This window comes from Epargyreus clarus, unplaced genomic scaffold (genome assembly GCF_041222505.1).
Source record: "Epargyreus clarus isolate Ecla_fem2 unplaced genomic scaffold, WU_Ecla_fem_2.2 ptg000021l, whole genome shotgun sequence".
Taxonomy (NCBI): domain Eukaryota; kingdom Metazoa; phylum Arthropoda; class Insecta; order Lepidoptera; family Hesperiidae; genus Epargyreus; species Epargyreus clarus.
Window position 1 is genome coordinate 6,418,075 of NW_027332228.1, and position 24,522 is coordinate 6,442,596.

The 24,522-nt window shown below is 35.7% G+C and overlaps 1 protein-coding gene across 1 annotated transcript in view; it reads left to right on the forward strand.

Moving 5' to 3' along the window:
- Positions 1-20,763, forward strand: part of LOC140751079 (uncharacterized) — a 32,477-nt gene extending 11,714 nt beyond the window's left edge. The window contains exons 3-6 of the mRNA XM_073084911.1: positions 1,564-1,699; positions 5,657-5,790; positions 8,502-8,706; positions 19,826-20,763. Coding sequence (XP_072941012.1) covers positions 1,564-1,699; positions 5,657-5,790; positions 8,502-8,706; positions 19,826-19,920 — 570 coding nt within the window. The 3' untranslated portion in view covers positions 19,921-20,763. The remainder of the gene's footprint in view (positions 1-1,563; positions 1,700-5,656; positions 5,791-8,501; positions 8,707-19,825) is intronic.
- The last annotated feature ends 3,759 nt before the right edge of the window (positions 20,764-24,522 follow it).

Here is a 24,522-nt window from a genome sequence, read left to right on the forward strand (position 1 = left end):
GGATAAATATGTCACCATATTATTTAAAAGTTTTTTTAAACTTCCAGGCGGAAGTTACGACGCAGTCGACTTTCAAACTACTCGTACTAAGAAATTTAAGCTTCTTACGTACCTACTTTTCAAACTAAGATTACTTTTAAACTATTTCAGTTGCTGGAGAATCATTACAGACATTTCAATTTTACATAAACGACTTAAAAAACTTAACAGAACTTACGCCTTGAAATGTTACTTAATAGAGTTGTCATAAAAATATATCAAACATTAATTTGGTTTTATGACTACTTATTCTTAAGTAGTTTTACATTTAAAATGCCTTTTAAGTTAAAAGAAGTAAATCGATTTATTCGATAACATTTTCATATGTTTGTGCGTGTCTACCATTATTCACTTCAATTTCTACTTTAGCTCTTAAACTCCGGTTGCCAGGATGAAATTGCTTTTAGCGATAAGTGTACCATTTATACTGTTGAATTACATATATTTTATTCTCATCTTCGAAGTAAAAATACGACAAATATAAGTTTTTCTGCTTACATAATGTGTGCGTATTAGAAATTATTTATCACTTGCTTTAACGGGAAAGGAAAACATTGTAAAGAAACCTGAGAGAAAGGTACCTATGTGAAGACTGCGATTAGGCCAGCGCGTAGGGCTATGGCCTAATCGTTCTCATTCTCAGATGAGACCACTGTCCAGTGGTGGTACAATAATTGATTGACGACAAAGATTGCTTACATGAGTATATATTATATAATATAAAGCACACATTTTTTTAAACGTTTATGGGGTTTTGGGGTAATCTGTAATGTCCACTGTCTGACTGACATATTTCGAAAGATGTTGTCTAAAAAAATTATTATTATGTCTGACATGATACGTTCAATGTCTGTTATATAAATGAGGCCTTAAAGTGTCTTCCATAGTTAGAAAGCGTACGGGAACTTTAGTTACTAGCGGTCACGAACCAATTCCAAACCGCGCCCATCGGTGTTTAACTTTGTACATCCGTTAAGATCTAGATCGTTTGTCTTAGACAAATCACTAGGTTATGTATTCAGAATTTGATATATTTCCTAGGCAAGAATTGTCAAATTACGACCGTTAGTAGGCAATAAATGGTTAAGACTGTTTTTACTAAAGGCATATGAATGTACCCTTTCAATTTAAAGCGGAGTACGAAAGAGTCTTCTTCATCAAGTTCATAGTTCCATATTCTACCACAGGTAGACGTGGTTATTCGGGCGAAGAGAATTTTACGTTGTTAAATATTATTTGTTTCATTGAGCCATAATAAGTATCGCACAGTTTAATGATCTAGCATCCTTCCCATAAAGACACTCCACCAAATACGCAGCACCTTTCTTTCTTACGAACCGACCATTGTTTCTCTATGTAATGGCCGCTTTCCAGTTTCTTGTAGCGGCGCCCAGGGTTGCGTCTAAGTGAAACGATATTGCTCGGTTCCCATTGATGACCTTTTACTTTTAATCATCGTTTATTCGAAGCTCTCACATACGCCGTCAAATGTATTTATTAACTTTGTGTGTTTCTTCCATGCAGTTAACAAAATCCGACAGTAGGCGGGTGGTGCTGCACCAGGTGACGCTCAAGTCCTCGGGGCTGTATCGGTGCGAGGTGTCGGCGGAAGCGCCCAGCTTCGCGTCAGCTGCTGGAGAAGGCAGGATGGAGGTTATATGTATGTACCTTATCTTCTTCTTCCTAAAATGCCTCTCCAACTAGTGAAGATTGGCTATCAGCTTCTTGCTCTCCTCCTTGCTTTTAGCTCTGCGGAATAGATCAACGGCGTTGGCTATTCCGGTCCACTCTCGGATGTTGCGTAATCAAGACTTTATATTATATGTACTTTGTAATTTATCTTTACACGACATGTCCTAGATATGTTACATGCGAGATACGTAAAATCTGTCGCCTTTGTATTCTGTTCGATTTTGCCATGATAGAGAATGGTAATTCATTTTAGACAGGTATATTTTTTTTTATACAGTTGCGATACGGTTTAAAATTATTTGACTAAGAATATCTGTGAAAAAAAAATTGTGTTAGGCTATAGACATATAAATTAAGACAGCATTGTAGATAGATACTCATAAGTGCGCCACGATTAAACCAATAAATTCTTGTTTTTAGCTGACTTGTTTAATGACATTAAGTTTAGGCAAAGTATTGGCAATATTCTTGATTACTTTGTGTAAATATATTTTCCTAATTAAATGAGAACTTTTTACCATTATCTGAAATTTTAGACCAACAATGGAAAAATTACAGACCTGTATTGTACCTAAAAATCTAGCTGAACAAAGATCTACACCAAGAAGCACTTCTTATAATAAAATGTTCCCAATATTAGCAATCTACAAATTGTACCTATAACAATACAGTACCCTCTTACATTTAAGTACAGAGCATACGGTAATAATGTCATTTATTTTCCCGATGTCAAGGTCCTTATCCAACAAATTATTATGGTCGTTGACTTCGTAATACGAATTCGTGTAATGTTCTCAGTAGATTGATATAGATTTGTCGAATGCTTTCACGATTATTATTTTCTAACTCTACTCCACCTACGCTTTATTGGCGCTAATAAGAATCGAACTTGAGACTGATAAGTACATTGCTCACGGCTATATCTGCTATAAAAATAGTATTTGGTGGTATGTAAAGTTAATGCTGTATTTATATTTATTAAAGTAATATTTATATGAAAATATAGTAAATTTATTTAATAACTGTAAGCGATTATTGATTTTAGATTAATGATGAAAATTTTTCACGTTGAAATGAAACGAGTTTACATGAAAAATAGTTTGTGCAAAAACAAGAAAACAGGAAAACAATGACTATTTTTGTTTTGATTGATCGATGATTATTTTCAAATACACTCTTTATTAACGTGAGTTATATCACTGTCCCGTTTTTAATTATCAACTTACATAAAGACGTCACTGACTACAAATAAACAAGAAAAGAGGCAAACCATGACTATATTTGTTTTGATCGATTGATAATTATTTTCAAATACACTCTTTATTAACATGAGTTATATCACTGTTCCGTTTTTATTTATCAACTTACATAAAGACGTCAGTGACCACAAATAAACAAGAAAACAGAAAAACAATGACTATATTTGTTTTGATCGATTGATGATTATTTTCAAATACACTCTTTATTAACATGAGTTATATCACTGTTCCGTTTTTACGAACATCCGTCTTCCTGTTATCAGAAAATGTTAACGGATAAGCGAGCAATTACTTTTATGTGCTTTTTATAACGTCTTACAATCTATCTTTTTCCTCAATCGTAAGGTATTATAGTTTTTTGCTTAATGTCTCTATTATTATTGATATTCAATCTATCAATTATTTCCTTCCAAAGATCAAAATGAGACAAATGTATGACGTAATTGTTAAAATGTGAATACTTGGCATGCAAAATATTGCAATCGTTCATATAATGAGTGTTAAACGAGTATTATAATTCAATAAATATTTAAGACATATGTGAGGCCAGCACTTGCCAGATATATTTAATAATCTGACCTTAAGAAGTTCCAAAAACACAATCGAAATATTCTATTCAAAGTAAATTATTTATAGATAGATTATAGAAGTTTTGTATGTAAATAACATATCAAAGCTTCCCTCGGTGTTTCGTTTATGGAAAGAAAACGGCGTAAGAAACTCCATAACATACATCTTCTCCATAAAAGTTTTAGTTACAACATTATATTAACTTACGGAATGGAACAGGTACAACTGGAGGTATTTCAGACCATATATGTTTATCATTCAAGTGATCACTTATTGTGTAATTTGACTCGTGAATTGATAGACTTGTGGTTGTAAATTGGTCTCTCGGCCGAGAGGTCCGAGGTTCGAATCCCAGACGCACCTCTGATTTTTCAAAGTCATGTGCGTATTACAAATTATTTATCACTCGCTTTAACGGCAAAGGAAAACATTGCGAGGAAACCTGTACCTATACCTGAGAGATCTTTAAAATAAGTTTTCAAAGGTTTAAAAAGTCTACCAATGTGCAGTTGGCCAGCGCGGTAGACTCTGTAGTCCCCCAATCCTTTTCATTCTGAAAAGAGACCTGTGAGCAAAAGTAGAACAGTTATGCATCGAATAAATAAATTAGATTTTTCCAAAAAATGCGAATATTTTTTTAATTGCATAACTAAAATTATAGTAACTTCCAACCAATCTTAAGACATTTTACAACTAGCATTGGAGCAACTATTCGGGCCATTACCATAACATACTAAAACAAAAATGCGGCAACACGAAACAAGAATGTCGGTCTAGATATGTCAGAATAAGTCGTACAGAATACAACCGCAGCTGAAATGCTGGGTCAAGAGATTCAACACTTCCCGATTCACGGACCAAAAATTCATTTCCCGTTGTCAAGGAAATGTTACGGTACATTCCAATTCATTTTTCGTTTTAGCAAGAACGCTATTTTAATATATTTACGACAGAGTTCTACATTTAGTTATTTTTTATTTATTTTATAGATAAGAAACTTACACGCGTAAGATAGTTATTAGCGTATAGTACGGTTAATCGATACTACAAATATCATATCAATTAATTTCTTTAGTATCGTAAACCTACCTGAGACTTTACAATATGAACTAAGTAACCATATCTCTGACGAAATACCTCTTCTTCACTATGCTCTTCATAATCTTCATAACGGAACACAGCAGTATTTAACGGTTATTTTTTCCAAAATAAAAATAAGAGAAGCAGTCCGTCACAGTCGGCCTACGAAGGGTTCTAACCTTACTGTAAAATATATACAACTAGTTGTATTTATTATACACTACAATTATACAACAATTATATGACAATTTATATGGTACACCATATAAATTGTAAAGTGATAATATATTATGTCATTATCTCGGACAAATGTCTCTTCTAAGCTATACTCATGATAATTTTGGAGCACATTAGTTTTTAGCACTTATATTTTGAGAAATATGAGAAATGGAAAAGCCATCGCAGACAAACTACGAAGGTTTAAATAAACAACCATTAATAAATTGCATACTAATAGTCATTGTTGACTGTGATTTCGAAATCGATAGTTAAAAAGGCAACAGAGGAGAGTTTTAAAAATTACACAAAATGTTTTACCGGACATGCATAAATGACACAACGTTTCATAGTTATTGAACGTCGCAATTGTTGCTACATTTTCACAGAAAATACAAAAATGTGTTTAAATTTTTGCTGTTTTTTATTTGTATTTATTTATTTATATGTACTGGATAACTGAGTTTTTATAACAGTATGTAACACATTAAATGAAATAGATACAAATAATTAAGTTCATTATAAAATAATAGAAAATGTAGTTATAGTGGACTAGTAATAATATTTTTATCGAAATCTACCTGTCTAGTAATATTTTATATTTCTTTAACATTGAGAATTTTGAGTATTTTTTGATAGTGTCTTCCTTTTGAAATACATGTTATCGATTATAAGTAAATTTAAATTTTGGATATTTTTCTAAATGTCGTTTCAAATCCAATGACGTATCTAGCAGCAGATTATAAGAATTGATACTTTTATTTTGCGATTAAAATTTCGTTATTTCTTTTTCTATCTAGATCTACCAAGAGAAGGACCAAGAATAACAGGCAATGAACAAGAAAACAGAAAAGGAGACTCGTTATTTTTAAATTGCACATCAGGTCGGTCATACCCGGCTGCAATATTGAGTTGGGACCTCGATGGAGAAAAGGTAATTTAAATTTTATTTCAGTAGTTATATGAAAAGTTATCCGCAAAGTCGAAATATGAAAGGTTTTCTTGAAACGAAAAAAGAAGACTAAAACATGAATTACGTAGTGAAAATTACCAACATGGTTACTGGCACAATGTGTTAAATCATACTAAGTGGGCATTGCCTTATATATTAAATAATACATAGCTGTGCCCTAACGAACAATAAAGAAAGATTAAAATGCCTACATCTTTGTTTAAGCTGTATAATTACGATACTATATCTGCTGTAACATTTAAATCCGCAAGGTTATGCATCAATGATTCAATGATTCTTTATAAATCAAAAATAAAAGCGACGCACTCCGTGATTTTTGATTTATTTCAAAAATATAGCTATCTATATTTTTGGAAGCTATTTACGCTATTGTGTGCTAAAAGTCGACTTAATTAAGAGTTAAGCTCAAAAAGAAAAAGATGTACTGTGTGTATTACAATCGAAAAATCTCTCAACAGATTTTATTTAGCCCGAACGAACTGAAGAGTCGCTCTTTTAATCGATAGTTTGTTTAAAAAAGTTCGCCCAATACATTTTTCGTTCTAACACCGGGTAAAACAGTGAAAAGTTTTGATACGTTTTCGAACTCGTACCTGTACAAAATCCTACTGGATTGGTTAGGATATCAACGCGAAATTGGGAAAGGGTACTGGAAATGTTTTGAAAGCGCTACTGCAAATGCATGTTTTGACCTAGTTGTTAGTGAACTACAGACACGAATGATAGACATACTGTTAAATGATACGAGGGAGTAATTGTGAACATTAGTCTGAGGAGTGACACTAATGGTTTCATAGACACGTTTTCTAGTGCATGCAACAGTGTTTATACTATTCGAACCGCTTCGCTGGGATTTTCTACGAACCTAAGGATATCTGTAATCAAATCCGCATACCACTGGGATTATATGATTGATGCGTTACTTGTAAGGATTTATATTACAGCCTCATGTGTAAGTCAGTCGGCATCTACAGGCTTCCACCGAAATACAGAACTGTTTTACGCTAGAAATAAATAGGGCAGTGTTACTGCTGGAGATGTTTCTTGTTTCATTATATAGTATTGCAATAGCGAAAGAGTGTAGAGACCACGTGGTGGTAAGTGGCTACTGCTGTTTATAGTTTGTAATCGACCTCAAATCGAATGTGGTACTGGTTCTACAACCTTTTAATAATATTGTAGGTAGGATTTTTTTCCTAAAACGTCTTAACGCTACTGACAACGTTTGATGATTGTTGTTATTAAGTTATGTTGGTATATAACTGCCAGTATGGACCATTTAACCATGCCTTCTAAAGCTCTGATTTTTTTATTATCTAACGAAAAGCTTATCGCACCCAACTTAGTGACTCAATTGATCCAGGATCTTAATTTTATGCTTGTAGTGTTTCTACCAAATAATTACAAGCTCTTTGTGACTGTAAATACTAACATTTGTGCGGTTAAAGCACTAAATACTGATGATTAGTTTGTGACCTTTAATGAGAACTTCGATTTATACTACATATTACCTTTCTATTAATAAGATTTCCTTAAATGCTTATACATTTCATACAGTGTGATTGAAATCGAAAATAACAAATATTGTAACGAAAACAGTAACAATCCAATCACACGATGATAAAGTTACATCCTATGCAAATAACAATTTTGCATAACTTGATATTTGCATGCTGTGTGCTTTCGAAAAATATTTATGATCAGGCACGACTTCATCCGATTTATTCTATGAACCGTTTTAGGTTATACACATTTCTTTTGTACGAAAATTTTCACCTAATTTGTTATCCTGACACGTATCTGAACTCTGAATATTTTTTCTCCGATACGAAAAAATACCGTCAAGGTTATAAAATAATTTCAAAGGAAATACCAAGTAGAAATATAAAAGATTGCTCTCGCGAGGCTTCCTAACTAATATTATCCAAAAAGTGTAAACTTCAAAATCCCAACGCAGCTGGCCTAAATTAAGATTTCGCTTCAAGTTGAAACTTTTTAAAAAGTTATAAATGCCCTACTGATTAACAATCTGTTAGTGGCCGTAATTTCTCTGAACTCCTATTATATTTTCCCTCCTCGACCTTTGTTCCAATTTTTGTTCTATGTCTTTGTTTTATCGAAGTATTCGGTTTCCTCGGGCAAAACACGATCCTTTGTTTCTTCATGGTCTATTTTAATTTAATTTGCGTTATTATTCTTTGGAACCGCTTCTTTATCAATCTTATGTTTTGAAAATAGATCACGTTAAAGGCAAAAAAGTATTTTAACATCAGAAATCTATATTACTTTTAAAGATCTAGTACAATTCCGTCGAAGAGGCCCGTCTGCCTCACTTCTTAGTGATGTGAAGCAGTTCTTGTGTTAAGTTTGAAATGTTTAAGTGCCGGCTGATTTAATTGACCATAATATGAAGCATGATATGAATCATGAGCATGTGCTCGGGTGTACATATGATAGAATTCAGGTAGAACTCCTGTTATATGATATTACGGATGACCTTCAGAGACCACTTACATCAGGTGAATCGCATATTTGTTTCATACTTGAATCTTATAAAAATATATCGCTGGTAATACTAATCTTTTAATATTACGTACAATTTCAGCATCCTACAGCCTCATCATATCACAACTGTACACCGCCTTCATTAATAAATCAAATGAACTTCACAGGTAACTGACCCAGCACTCCTAGTGGAGTACCCACCAATCCAGCACTCTCACGGCCTGCTCTCGACAGCGCTAGGCCTCCGCGTGCCCACGGGGCGGACAATGCAGGTCCGGTGTACAGCGCGAGTGGCGCCCTCGTGGCGGGAAGGCAGCGAGGCTGTCGTTGGCAACAGTCAACTGTCTGACAGTAAAGAAGCTATGTTACTAGGTACGATAGAGTATACTTTTAGAATCAAAGTAAGTTTATGTCAGCACTGATTTATCATTGTATTTTGAATTACAAAAAGACAAGGAAGTCCAAGTCGTAGTTGAATACATTGGTATCGTTTGCAAAATTTTGAAAAATTCTATGATTAGGTACTTAACATTTAAATTTCCAAAATATTTAACGGCATGGGTATGTGCAAGGTTTTTTATTTTTTACGTTTTCTGCCCTCACAGCCCCAGACTAGGATTCCCTATATTGTAGGTGGACACATACAGAGACAAATATAGGAACACCCAGACCCAGAAACAATTTAGATACTGTCTAAATTGTCAATTGTCACTGTCTGGCCGGGGATCGAACCCGGGACCCTCTGCGCGTCAGACCAGTATAGTGACCGCTCCGACACGCAGGTCGTCAAGTTGAAAACGATCAGTCAACCTACGAGATAGACTTTTGCTTTAAAGACCTCCAGTAGCAATTTTTATGAGTGTTTCCGTATTTGCACCTATATAACTTTTATGGATTCCCCAAGGGTACCAAGATAGGTTATTATAAGGCGTTGTAATAAATCTATTGACCTTATCAGACGCCTTCGGGCGTACTAAGAACTTTTAACACTTGAGGTGACCATCAATCCGAATGTACTAGTAACATACAAAGTCATAGGGCTACTAGGCTTCTAGGCTTAGGGAGAGGTCCAAACTCAATAAAGACTAATAATTTGCAGCTAAAGGCTAAATTTAGTAGCAGAATTTAGCAGGACATACGAAAAAAAGTTTTATCCACGACTTATTAAGTACTAATTGGCAATTAAATAGATTGCTATCGTGTAATTCTCTCATTAATAATAATCTTAAGAGCTTAAAAATATCTATAAGACCTTTTTGCTTGCAAATAAAGCAACAATGCCACCCAGGCAGTGTCTTTAAGATTACGTTTACCTTTACCTTACGATTACCTTTAAGATTACAGATGTTTATAGACAACAGACTGCATTGCAGTCCACCTTTTAAACTGTTGTGTTTGCAAAGTCTAAAGATTACGCACAATTATTTATTTAGCACAATTAAACCAAAAACGAAGAGTTGAGTTGATTTGTCCGCAAATTTAGCAAACCTGTTAAAGAGCTAAGTCGTCCGGATATAGACCTGTCAGTTGGTTAACCCCGATTCAAAGTTTGGTTGGCATTTCTGGCAGCCGCGGAATGGGCCGTTTTAGTTAATAATAACGCTTTAGTTATTATGAACATTTGTGTATCAAATTCGAAGTTAATGTACGAGTACTTATCAATATTGAGTAGTATTGAGGCATTGTAATCTGATTGTTGCGTTTCAAATTATACACTTAGTACCACTTAGTAGTACTCGGATTCCACAGTGTGGGTGCCATGGATACACACAAGTACCCTTTTTTTTTTGTTGACGAGGGGGAAACCCTCAAAAGGTACCCTGTGCCGACAGACACGGGGTTATGTGGGACTTTTACCGCACTACCCACAACCCCCCGGTGGCTGTCCACGGCGCTGCAGAGAGGACTCCGGGATCTCAAAAGAAACGCAACCGGAGTCCTCTAGCGTGTTACCCCGTCGGGCTTAGCCCAGGTGATCATTTTGACGCTCGCTACTGCGTCTGGTGTGTACGACGGTATGCGACCACACATACCGCCGTCCTTCCCGGGGTCGCTGGCCGAGCGGATCAAGCTCCCACTCTTGCCGCCCGCAACCCCTGAAGCTCCCTTTGAATCGTTTCGTACGACAGGCAAGGGATACCGTAGCCCTATTTTGGGACTACAGGGACAACACACAATTACCCAGAAACGGAAATCTAAATTCATCGTATAGTATTTCTCTCGCCGGGAATCGAACCCGCAACCCACTGCGCCTCAGATCTCTATGTTGATAGTTTGCTACGCGGGTCATAATACGTGAGACGAGTGTAAGTCATTTTATGTTACAGTCATATTACTGACCAAGTAGGTATCCACACAATCTTAAGCGAGGTAAACATACAAACAGGTTTCTAATGTTTGTCTCATTTGCTTGCTAACTTTAATGAGCTCGGTTACTAGGTAAAGCTAACTGTGATACCAGTTAAAACAAATATCGGAGGTACGTTTTAAACCTTAGTCCGCTATGTCAGCCAAATTCAGTGTACTTCCCGGCATCTAGACCTAAATATTCTTCTAAAATAGAACAAAGTAAAGATTTCCTATCACCTAAATAGACATCTATTTCTACCTAATAACAGCATGGTAGGCGCTGCAGTGTTCCGTTTTGAAGGGTGTGGTAAGGGAGACCGACTTTTCCAAGGCGTTAACTTAGTCCTCAGGAGTAGCGGCGCATCTATGGCCGACCTCATATAGGAATATCTAATCCTATTTGGGTTGATTACAAATGTCCATGGTCGGCAGTAGCCACTTACCATCAGGCGGACTGCATGCTCGTCTGCTACTCCTATATTATAAAAAAAGATCATTTTATCCTTATCATAGTTTCCTTAACCGCTGTAGTATATGGACTTCAAATCGATATGAAAGCTAACATTGATTTGATAACTGAGAGATAGAATTCTAGGATTTCCTCTGTTGCCAAAGCTTCCTATTAAGCTTTAATATACAGTTGCAGTGGTATACTGTAGGTACAAATCAGTAGTAGATAGAAATGCCTTGGAAATGTAACGCTGCACGAAAGGATTTACCATTTATACCTTTCTTTGTAGTTATTTATTAAAGAGAGAATTCGTTCCTCAAACATTATTATTTTACGATTCGTAAAGGAAGGAAGTAGTAGGTAGGTTGCAACAACATTGTCCCTGTAGTTCCGGGACTAGAATACGGCTATGGTATCCCCTGTCTGTCTTAAGAGGCGACTAAAAGGGGGCTTCCGGGGTTGCCGGTGGCAAGAATGGGAGCTCGAACCGTCCGGAGAGCAACCCCGGGAAGGACGGCGGCATGTGTGGTCACATGGCGTCGTAAACACCAGATGTGCGGGAGGAGCGTAAAGTGCTCCCCCCAGGGCAGAGCCCGACCGGGGCATCGCGCTCGGAGGACTTCGGTTGTGTTCCATTGGAAATCCCGGAGTTCTCCACCAAGCGCTGAGGACGGTCATCGGGGGGGGTTTTAGTGCGGTAAAAATCCCACATAACCCGGCGTCGCTCGCACGTCGTCGGGTACCTTTTGAAGGCTTCCCCCTAGATAACAAAAAAAAAAATGGTTGCAACAACATGTATATATGTGAAAACTATATATACTTTAAAATATCTCTGTAAGTCTGTTTACATTAAAACATTAAGCAATATGTCCTTTATATATATCAAACCTAGTACAACATACAACTGTTCACATAGTGTATTGAAGATGTTTCCAAATTGCTCTAAGTTCCCAAAACTTGAGAGGATGATAAACTTCAGTGAATATATTGAAGAAGTATAAACAAGTAATGAGTACATTTCATAGCGACAAAGGAGAATAGTTGTAACTTTCTCCAATACTCGCTATTACAAATATTCTTTGCGACTATAATAAAACTGTAATATTTACGTGTATATTTTACAATTTGATTTAAAAACTTTTGTATAACATTTTCTCAAACTAAAGTTTTTTATAATATAGGAGTAGCAGGCGAGTATGCAATCCATGGACATCTGTAATCAATCCCAGATAGAATTAGATATGAGGCCTGAGGTCGGCCACAGATGCGCCGCTACCCCTCAGGACTAAGCTGGAACACGTCGGAAAAGTATGTCTCCCTAATGGTGTGGCACCCTTCAAACCAAAACACGGCAGCACTTAACGCTGCTGTTATGAGACAGAAATAGGAATGGCGGTGGTGGTGCCGCCGGAGTCGAACCACTCCTAACACCTTCGACTAAGCGACTAGCGTTCTCTAAAATCGAATGATCAAATAATAATTATCTCAATTAACGAATGTGCTAATTTGCTACGGGTTTATGCTGTTAATTTTAGTATCAGTCAACTATCAATTGCACTAAACGCTCAATTATTTTGTCAATTTAAAAACGTTAACCAACACGTATTCACACCCGTAATTAATTATCAAACTATCAAATTTAGCCTACTAAAGACCCAAAATTTGACCAAAGATCAAGATATCGATTTTCTAGTAAATTTTGTCAAAATTTGATTCGTTATAGGCAAAACATCGGATAGATTGATTATTTATTTAGCAAAAGAGAGATCTCCCGTTAGGCTAGGTAATCATGCCTATAGAGCGGCCGTGCTCCGACATTCTCAGGTCTTATACATATACATGATGTTGAAAAAACTTCAATAGCGTGATTCAGAAACGTGTAGCGCTCTCTCCTGACAAGTATTAGGCAGTTGCCACTATATTCATGGGCATTAAACGATATAAAAATATTGATAACGTATAAATCATATTTTTTTATAATACTGTCATGTAAATAAAGAACCGCACTTTACGAGCGCTTGCATGATCTAGAAAATAAATCACTCGGTCTAATGACTTGTCAAAGAAACTCCTCGATGCAAACACATCGTTACGTTTGAGCTTTTACTAGAACCTTTTAGGGCACAACTATTAGTCATTGTATTGAATTTGGTATGAAAAATAGTTCTTTATAAACAAATTCGGCGTAAAAACCAAAGGTGAACGACTTTACATTGCGGTACGTAGTATAAGTACGCAGTATAGCACTTCAAAAGTTATGTGCGTATTAGAAATTAATTATCACTTGCTTAAACGGTAAAGGAAAACATCGTGAGGAAACCTGCATACCTGAGAGATTTATATAAACAAAAAAATGTGAGCCGTCACGGGACGCCTGGCAGATGTGAAACATCGACATTATTTTGTAAAAGTAATATGCAGAAAAGAACATATTGTGATAGGAACTAAATATGTCATAATGATAAAATAAAATATTACGATTTTTTTCCAGATAACGATGACTATTTCTTGAATTCGATTGCGCATGGCGACGCGTCGCCACACCGTACACACTACTGCATATAGACTGTATATATATACCATCGTATAGCGTGGCCACGGCATGCGTCGCCACGCCAGAAATCGGTTTTACGTGCGGCTATAGATGTTTCACATCAAAAATCTCTAAGATATGTGAAGTCTACCAATACGCACTTGGCCAGCGCGGTAGACCATATCCTAATCCTTCTCAATCTGAGAGGAGACCCGTGCCCAGCAGTGGGACAGTAATGGGTTAATAATGACGTAGTAAACGTGTTACACTCGACGGATTTTCTTGCGTTTCTTATTAAGTTTTGGTGAGTTCAATACTATTTTACTGTCGCATCTTCGACAACCAAATAAGTAAGTAGAGAAGTGCTATGAAAACGAATACTCTGTTGTTCATATATGCGACTCTGGAGGAGATATAATCAACTTATATATGAAAGCTTTTGACATGACAACGTCTTATAATTCGATGCAGCACGCACCAAAAAACATGACTCATGCGGCGTTACCTGGCTCTGAGGCGTTCCATTTAAGGCTTGTAGTGCAAGCGAGAGCGCGGGACGAGCGACAAAGCGTTCGTCAGCGTTCGACATTTGTCTCTCTTCTAAATTAAAATTTTCTTTTATATTTTTCTTATGACGTTGTCACGTTCAACCAAAGATTAGTAAAGATACTTCGCCGCCTTGAAATTGAATGAAGCCGCAAATGGCTTATTATAGTAAGTTCTTTTTTTGAATTTTTGACAAATAAAAACATTTTTAGAGAAAATTTACGAATAAATAACTAATACTGTATAATTTACATGATAATTAAATAATTTATAATAATAATTTCAAATATTTTAGAGACATTTTAGCACGGAAACGTGGTAAAACTTTTTTACGCAACAATTTCAATTCTCAAAACTGGATACATTTTCTTGTTAGGAGTGAGTGATCTTTACTTATCTATGCGTTCAACTATCGCCAGTAAACCTACTTTACAGACAACCGATTTTTTTACATTAATTATCTCTCGTCACAAAAACTATTTAAGTCGGAGGTTTTTAAATTATTTTATCCTTTTTTAATTACATTTCAACCGTCGTGGGTATTTTCAAAATTTTAATTTTGTTTTTTTCTGCCTAATAATAGCAGTGTGAAGCGCTACTGACTTTTGGTTCCGAAAGGTGTGGTAAGGGAGACATACTCTTCGAGGCATTTGTGGCAGACCTCTGAAGGCAGTAGCCACTTTTTTATTGTTTAACCTAATTCAGACGCGCTACCTGATGGAACACCAGAGGAGTCGCTTATGCATCGACGGCGCTATGAGAGCTCTCTTTGCACCTTTTTTGAAAAGCCCCATATCACTTACTATTAGAGGGAATATAGGCTCGTTTGCTACTTCTATATTTTGTTTATAAAATAACGCAATATTGGTTCGCATAACAGTGCCAAATGTTATAAAACTTAACAATTATGCCATGAATGTAAATGTGACCTTTATGTGATACATGTATCATGAGAGTAGGTGGTAGTGATAAGCTATTTTTAAATCCCTATCGTGAATAACTTCCCAACACACCGGAAAAGTATGAACTCGTCATACGTATTGCTATACTGCCAAGGTCGTCAATTATCTGGTGTGACTTTGGATGCTACATCCCAAAACATATTTCTGTTTATAAGAACATTGTTAAACTCATCTATTTTCTAATTAAAAGGTAAGAAAGAGTGACTTATACTCTATGTTCCGATTGATTGAAGGACATGGAACGCCAATAATAATCTCCCGTAGGACTCTAATCCAAGCGAAGGTTGATTACAGACGTAGGTGGCAGTGGCTACTTAGCATCAGATAGACTGCATGTTCATTTTCTATTTGTGTTTTAAAAAATATATATTAAAATATTGTAAATTGTTATTGTATCGTAAAGAATAACAATAGTGTTAAGCGCTGCTGTGTTATGGTTTGATGGGTGTACTAAGAGAGACATACTTTTCCGAAGCGTTCCAGCTTAGTCCTCAGGGGTAGGGGCGCATCTGTGGCCGACCTCAGCCAGCATTCTTATCCTATCTGGGATTAATTAAGGATGTCCACGGGCGGTAATAATCACTTACCATCAGGTGGACTGCATGCTCGTCTGCTACACCTATATAATAAAAAAAGCTATGCAATAGCTTAAAAATCTCTTCTAATATTTGAATCGACCCTATTTGAATACTTTATTCAAAGATCTATAGTATATGTAGGTTATGTGTGGAACTATAATTTTGCATGTGTGCTGTCCTCTTGTCGCTTGACATCCCATGTGCGAATAATGTAATTCTATGGCCACATTAGTCACGCCACATGCTGCTGTACGGTTCTGAACACGAATGGCGCTAATTTCAAAATTATGAATACCAAAAAGTATGCATTCTACTTCCTACGTATGTTCCTATATAATGTTAGGGTTACAGTCATAAGGCTCGTAGAAGTGACAATTAATGAGGGAGGCAGATTATCCAGGTCAGCACCTGGGTAATTAAGTTTTTTAAACATGGGGTTTGAATGGATACGGTCACTGTGACTGAAGTCTTGCCGATAAGAGTGTGGTTATGTCGCTTATGATTTTCCATATAACGGGACATACGAGTAAAACAAAATTCTGATACGAATATTTTCACTCGATACACTTTGAACAATACGAAATACATAAAATCTCGCATCAGCATCTGTAACATCTTACAGGGCTTTTGTCACAGTGCCAACCGTAGAAGGCATAACCTGAAGAAGAAAAAATGTAGAAGGCACGATAACAGTCAGATGTGTTCAAATTCGAAGAAACCCTAGCCAATGGTTTATCTAAAGTACCGTGGAGGGATAGGTAGCAATTTTTGTTGAATTCGTTTCCATAAAGATGTATTTAATAAACAGGAATAAAAACTTCATGAAGAAAGTGACTCAACACATCACTAAACTGTATATTCACTACAACGTAAAAAACACCATTTATAAAGGTCTGTATAGGTATCAATAATAGCGCCTAATATTTTTAAAAAACGAAAAATTAATCCATTTCAAATTAAATTTTATTCAGTTTTGTAAATTTCATTAAGGAGTCACTTTAAGCTCAAATAGATTCCACAATTCACGAATAAATTACCAAAAGTGTTTTAATTGTTAATTAATCTGTCTGTCTCTTAAATGACACGAAATCGCTGAATTAATCTCCTTTCAATTTCATTTAACGAGGTGGCCATGAAAGGCGTTTAAAATAGGGATAATTCATATTTATAATGATGCAATTTTTTTTTAATTCAGTTAAATCATTGTTTATTACATTGGCAGCCCCCGTGGCGGAGCGTTCACCACATCGGTCTAACGAGTGAGGTTCGATCCCCAGCCAGACACATATCTAAATGAATGAATTTAGATTTCTGTTTCTGGGTCTGCGTATTTGTGTATTTGTCTATGTGTTCCATGATTGAGTTCAGTAGAGATATATAATGGAAATGGTAATGCCATATTCTCATATATAGGTACTATTTAACTATGCCATAGATAGGTACTATTTAATTAAGCAAATACGGCACCAGAATCTGCAGTACATGACCGCTTTGAAGGTAAAATCTTTTTGCATCTCTTTGGAAGAAATTAATCGGTTCACGTCATGATAAAAAATATTAGTAATTGTTTCAAGTTGGATATGCCATAATTTCAAACGAAAAATCTTGTCTTTTATAACAAGAAACGTCTTCAACTTTACTGTCTATCAAAGAGGTTTATCTGTATTGATCGTAAACTTGATTCCTAATAGAGCAATAACTAGAGTTACGTGACATTTCTAAACATTACATCTACTACAACTTGGCCCGAGGTATTATTGGATAGCTACGATTCATTGCGAGGTCTATCTCCGTCGAGTACAATTAACCTATAAACGGATTATATTGTCGAAATGTTAGTGAATAGACCGAATAGGGCCTAAAGGCTCATTTATCGAATAAGGCCTTATCGTAATTTACACGTGTAGATTGGAATGTAGACGGTGTTTGTATATTGAACACTATTCAAATTACTTGTAAGTAGTTGTTAGAATTATTAGTGGTTTCAGCACTAACGTAGGTACCTACTTTTACTAGTTTCAGTCTTATGACAGCGGTGTACCTTAGTATGTGTTTTACGTTTTTAAAAAAAAACTGTTTTTGTATTTGCCCATACATTTCCAATCAGCGCCCTGAACGGACTGTATCAGAACTGATTGGAAATGTATGGGAAATACGTAAACAAACACATAAATAGTAATTTTTGTAAAAACTTAAAAACTCATACTTCATATTTATACTTTGTCTTAACACCTATTGAACCTTATTTAACAAATAAAGATTATGATTATGATTATCATACTAAAGGTACACGCCAGCGGTATTCGCTTTGATGAATATGGTCAAACAAAATACTAATATGTTTCAATTTGCCTCGACCACAGACTCGCCGCGATAAGCGATAATTACGAACGGGGAGACAATCTTAAAGAATAAATATAATTATAGAAATAAATAATGTAGTGGCGTGCCATGCGGACGAACGACAAACGACAGTCGACGACGACGACGTAAGTTAGTGCGGTTAAAACTCACTCCGCCTATTGTCGCTAAACCCAAGTTTGTAGCTGTGCCGAGTTAGTCTTATGAAGTAACAACACATATTTGATCAAGGTGAAGTTTTTTTTTTTATAATATAAGAGTAGCAGACGAGCATGCAGTCCACCTGATGGTAAGTGGCTACTGCCGCCCATGGACATCTGTAATCAACTCCAGATAGGATTAGATATTCCTACCTGAGGTCGGCCACAGATGCGCCGCTACCCCTGAAGACTAAGCTGGAACGCCTCGGAAAAGACTGTCTCCCTTACCACACCCTTCAAACCGGAAAACAGCAGCGCCTAACACTGCTGTTATTAGGTAGAAATAGGTGTGGCGGTGGTGCCGCCGGAGTCGAACCACAAAGGGTTCTACCACCTTCAAAAGTAGTGTTCCTACCTAATTGGTGGTCAGTAGTAACAGTTGTACATGGCCGCAGTGACCACGGGAGGGTTTTGTATATATTAGCTTCATGTTCATTGGCCACAGTGACCACGGAAGGGCTTTGTATACATTTGCTTCATCAGACCTACATACCCGCACTAGCCGCAATTTTATTTGTGTGGACTGCAGCGATTTCGCTGTATTTCAATTACGACGGTAATTTAGTTCTCAATTACATGCCGTTTAGTTAATTTAGTCAATAGTGCCATGGATACTATACTGCAAATCGTGACATGCGTACGGAAAATGTTTATTTATAAATAAATGCAAATTTTAAGTAAAATTGTCTATTTCATTTATAATTATTCAAAATGAGTAGCCAAGTGTACTTATATTGAGTGTTTGAAAATGACTTAATTATACTTAACTCATAAGATTACAACTCACATTTATATTTTAACTTTATAATGTTGAATTTATCCACCACATAGATCCTATCAATAACATTTTGCTTGTAAAATAATATTATATACGATATTTTAAATTAAAATTTACTGCCGATAAAGAAGAGTCGGAATATGATGCCGTGACCGATTTTAGTAAGTTGCCAAAACGTGATAGCGCAGGCATGCAGAATTATTGCAGTCGGAAAGTTATTAGATTTTATGTCATAACTACTTATATTTGTATTATTTATTAAGATTAATCCCTTCTATCATGCGTTTGGCTGTTGTCATATAATTGGTAATTATTACTAGTAAGGTTTATTTCTAGGACACGATAATTAATTCGAGAAGTAAATCGTAGTTTTATTATTATCAATCTCATTTATAAGACGTAACGTATCTTCTATATTTTTCCAGCATCGTAATATAGTATTTGAGTAAACTTTTTTTATATATAATACTTTTTATTACCAGTGAAAGTAATACTAAATTACCATTATATTATCATTTTAGACATCACATAAAAATAAATTATTAAAATTATAGGATGCTCTACATTTTATGGAAGTTCTATGATTTAGTATTAAACAAAAAAATAAACTTAATAATTCACATTTTTGTTTAATCCCGTCACATTGGCCCTAAATGACTGTAATAATCATCATCATTCCCGTTCCCAAGAAGTCTCCATTAACTCTAATAATAACAAAGCTTGTTTGTTTCAGTGAGGAGTTCAGGCGAGGCATCTACATTAAGTATAACGCTGTTAACACTTTCGCTCACCCAACTTCTCAGTTCCTTAATGCAATCAGAAACGTGATAAATTATCTGTAGCCTTACAGACGTGTTAGCTACGACTCGAACCAGGACGATTGTTAGTACCTTTCATAGACCCAAAATACGTTTTTCATACCCCGTTTATATCTACGGATTTTTGCACGCATGTGCCGTGGCTGTTTAAAAACATATTTTTCTATACAAAACTGACAGCTACGGCTCGTGTCTCCGGGGGTGTGTTACAATATGATACACGTATATATAAATGAACCTTTAAGGTCCTCTTACAACTAAAGTCATAGACCGTTTCAGACGTGTGCCGCGACAGACAAAAAATATTTTTCTACACATACTGTATACCGTTACAGTAATATGTCCGCGCAAAAACGACCCGTGCCTGTTAAACACAGTTTATTTTTGTCTGCCACGGCCCGTGTCTGGTACGGCCAATGTCTGTAGACATAAACGGGGCTTAACTTGTAATTTATTAGGTAAGTCAATTGCTGCTGGGAAGCTAGAGTGCTCATTTTAAAGTTTTCAACAGTTTTGATAAACGACCCATACATATCTATTTAATGTGTTGTTTTAAGTAAATTGTGATAGTTCGATTTCGTTTCAGCAAATTGAAAATTGTTTGTGTTCTCTTGTTTGTTGATAAGCTTTTTATATCCTTGTGAGATGTAAATACCTACCAGTGTTTAGGAACGCCTTCTTAGATAATAGTATAAATGATGTAAATAATAAATACTTGTCTGTTTTAATTTTCTTTTGTATTATTAAAGGGATTACACCAAAATTCATTCTTGTATCTATATATAGTTATTGATGTTATCATTGTTTATGTTCGAAATGTTTTCTTTTTATTAAATTTGAGGCTCTTTATTGACTTTTATGTTGTTTTTGACATTTACACTTTTCAGCTTCTGGCAATACAACAAAAACATTCTGTAAAAGTTTTGAATAGTATTTTTATTATAATCTCTTGAAGTTTTCATAATGCTGGAGCTTTTCTCTTATTTGAATTACACATAATTAAGGTTAAGGGTTTTTTATAAACTGAGCGATTTTAAATTAACTAATTAAATGTAAGGTTGTGTAAAAATATAAATATCATAATTTTTAATACTAATGAAAAAGAGATAAAAACAGTTTTCACTACAGATTACACATTTTAAAATTAGTTTTAGCAAAATCTTCGTTATATTTTACATATCTAGAAAATTTACAATAAAAGAAAAATATTAATGGGTAGCCTTGTCTCCGAGGAAAACCTACTTAAAATTTGGTTTCTCTAAATGAGTTGTTTCAACTACATGATGCCGAACACAGTTGAATATGAACCTTAAACCTAAAGTAACTTGCATATTCCTAAGAAATTCCCATCTTAACCAATAACGACCTCACTTTACATTTAGCAGAATTTCAAACAAAACTTTACAGAGCATTTCTCCCAACAAAATCCATTGTTGCAAACGCCGAAAAAGCACGTCACGCTATGACAGGGATTTCAAATATGCTAAAACATAAAATCATTAAACAAACTCCATTTTCTGTTCCCAAGTTTTCATTGTACATAACCTAGAACGTACTCGCTTTGTTGTCCAAATGTATTGTAGTCCGTTTTGCTGGCATCATTTGGTTGAAATAAAAATGATTTATTACAAGGTTATTTTCTTTTAAGGTCTGGAAAACGGAATCGCAAAGTCGATCTCTGATTAAGCAGGTCTGTTATTTATGAAATGTGCCATTGTCAAGGCAAAAAACCTTGTTCTAAAGGTATTCAGTCACGATAAGTAAAAGCCGTTGTTAATGTAAGGCGTATTGATGTTAGATAATAAATACAGGGAATTCTATGAATAAACGATTATGTTGAACCTTTGATTGATTGTTATCTTGTTTCGGAATATATTGAAATTAAGATTTATTAAGTTCAGCTGGTTGATAATTTTTTTCTTAGTCTACAGATTGACTCAAAAAAATACCAGAAATATAATCAATACATTAATTGTAAAGTCAGGTCTTATTAAGGAGGTACCACCATCAGCCGCCGGTAGCCGCGGCGACGGGCGATAGCTGCCAGCGACGCGCGGCGACGGTCAGAGACAGGCGCTGCGTGCTGGCAACGATTGGCGGCAATTGTCGTCGATCGCTCGATCACTCTGTTGTTTTGCCCTAATGTGAATAAAACCCGCTTAGGTATAGCTCAGGGTGAATAAGTTAGAGTGACATGCTCGTTTGCAATATTCATCAAAATCAACCCGTAAAGCGTCCCTTGGCCTAAACTGGCTAGAAATTTAATCAAATTTAACGCAAATAAAATAATTAAATTTTTAAGGCTGCCAAAAGTTCACACTTTTATTTTAAAAGCCTCTCTAATGATGCCTAGAATATAAATGAGGATAAAGTTATCAGAACTGAGAGGTAAGTTGTGAAATTGCTTCACACAGAACTTTCTATTTATAGTCTATTTTTCAGTTCGAAGTTCTGAAGCTGGGTAAGAGCTAAATAAAAATAGGGGAAAATGGGTACGCCGGCGTGAGGTCTTTTATGAACTAGAAATATTTTGAGCTTACAGTAGTTTTTCCCCGCGGGTCCGTCCGCATATGTGATTATACGGTATAATACATGTTGTATGATATAAAAATAGCAAAAAGCATGGAGTCCACATGAAGTAAGTTGCCACTGCCGCTCATGGACATCTGTAACCAACCACAGAAAAATAAGAGTCTCATTTGAGATCCAACCTACTCCTGAGATCTAAGTCGGAACGCTTAAGATAAGTATTTACTTTATATATTTATTAGAATCAGTAAAATAACGCAAAAAAATATTTTAACTAGCATAACCATGATTTATGTAAGCGTAAAATGTATTGACATATATCAGCATATCTTTTTTTTATAATAAGTAGTAGCAGCCGAGCATGCAGTCTACCTGATGGTAAGTGGCTACTGCCGCCCATGGACATCAACCCCAGATAGGATTAAGTATTCCTACCTGAGGTCGGCCACAGATGCGCTGCTACCCGTGAGGACTAAACCGAAACGCTTCGGAAAAGTCTGTCTCCCTTACCACACCCTTCAAACTGGAACACAGCAGCGCCTAACACTGCTGTTATTAGGTAGAAATAGGTGTGGCGGTGGTGCCGCCGGAGTCGAACCACAAAGGGTTCTACCACCTTCAAATCATATCATCAGTAAATCACTGGCTTCAAGCATACTAAAATTAGTTCTTCATGAAATAATACACTTGTTTTTCTATGTTCCGATACGACTCTCAAACAATAACATTATGTATTAATAAACCACAAATGAAGTAGAAGCAAGCGTAATTGAAAAGCGTCTATTTATTTAAGTAAAGGTCATGGATTGAGTAAGAAATCATAACGAAATTAATTATATTTTACTTACTTTAATTTAATATCCAATGCGGATTCTGTTTCATTATGAAGTTTTTATAAAGAGCGATTCTTTAATAAAATGTTTTGTCAAGGTCGAATAGAATCTCTGGGTGCCTTATGGTATGGTATATATTACCTGCATACCTTTACCAGGTTCTCTTTTGGTCTTCGAGCTCGTCAGTTTTGCGTCCAAAGATTTTTATAGCATTGAAATGGACAACGAATAAGTGGTGGTAAGTGGGCACTGTTGTCCATGGACCAACCAGCAAATAGGTCAAAGGATACCTTTACGTGATCACAAAGGCATCGTCATTCCAGTTGTTTCTAAGTATAAGATAGCCGGCTCATACATAGATATGTATTGTGGAAGTTAATCATCATCCATACTCTTTCATAGAAACTCAAATCAAATCAAATCAAATCAATTTTTTTTATTCAAAATAGGTTCTTTACAGATCACTTTTTGAATGTCAAAGCAACTACCACCAGTTCACAAGGTGTTTCGTTATGGAGAAGAAGCGGCGAAAGAAACTCCATAACACACATCTTTTAAAAAAAATGTTTTTGACAATGTTAACTTAACGTAATGGTACATGTGGAGCTGGAGCTAATTCAGACCACACCGTTTTGTCAGTCAAATAATCACTTACTTTATAGTACGCTTTTTTACATAGCGTTAGTTTACATACTCAAGAACTATTTCACGGTAGAAATAGTTCTTGTGGCGGAGGTATATCCCCTTTCGAACCACCTCCTTTCATAGATCTGGAAACTTACTTTTCGTGACGTTCCAGCTTAATCTTCATGGGTAGCGGCACATCTGAGGCCGATCTCAGGTAGGGATATACCCATGTGGGGTTGATTACAGATGTCTGCATGTAGTTAGACTGCATGTTCATCTGCTACTCCTATGTTATAAAAAAGTACTACTACAAATATGGTAAGTCCAAATGATTACAAAATAACTAGTGGTAAGATTAATCGTTGGCATACTTCAATAAACGTAAATTTTAGTCCCCTTTGTGAAGTATAAAATTGCTTTCTGAATTACTAGTTACATGTAACGTGGCCGTAGATCTGCAAACACTATTACTCGACTTCTCGTTTTTGTAGTCACTACACAATCAAAAGCGAAAACGGCGAGGCAGCAAAGCGATTAACAAACCGATTGTCGAATACACAATGTCCCTAGTTCAATCCCGAACTTCGAATGTAACTGTAACTTGGAATCGGCTTTTCCGGATT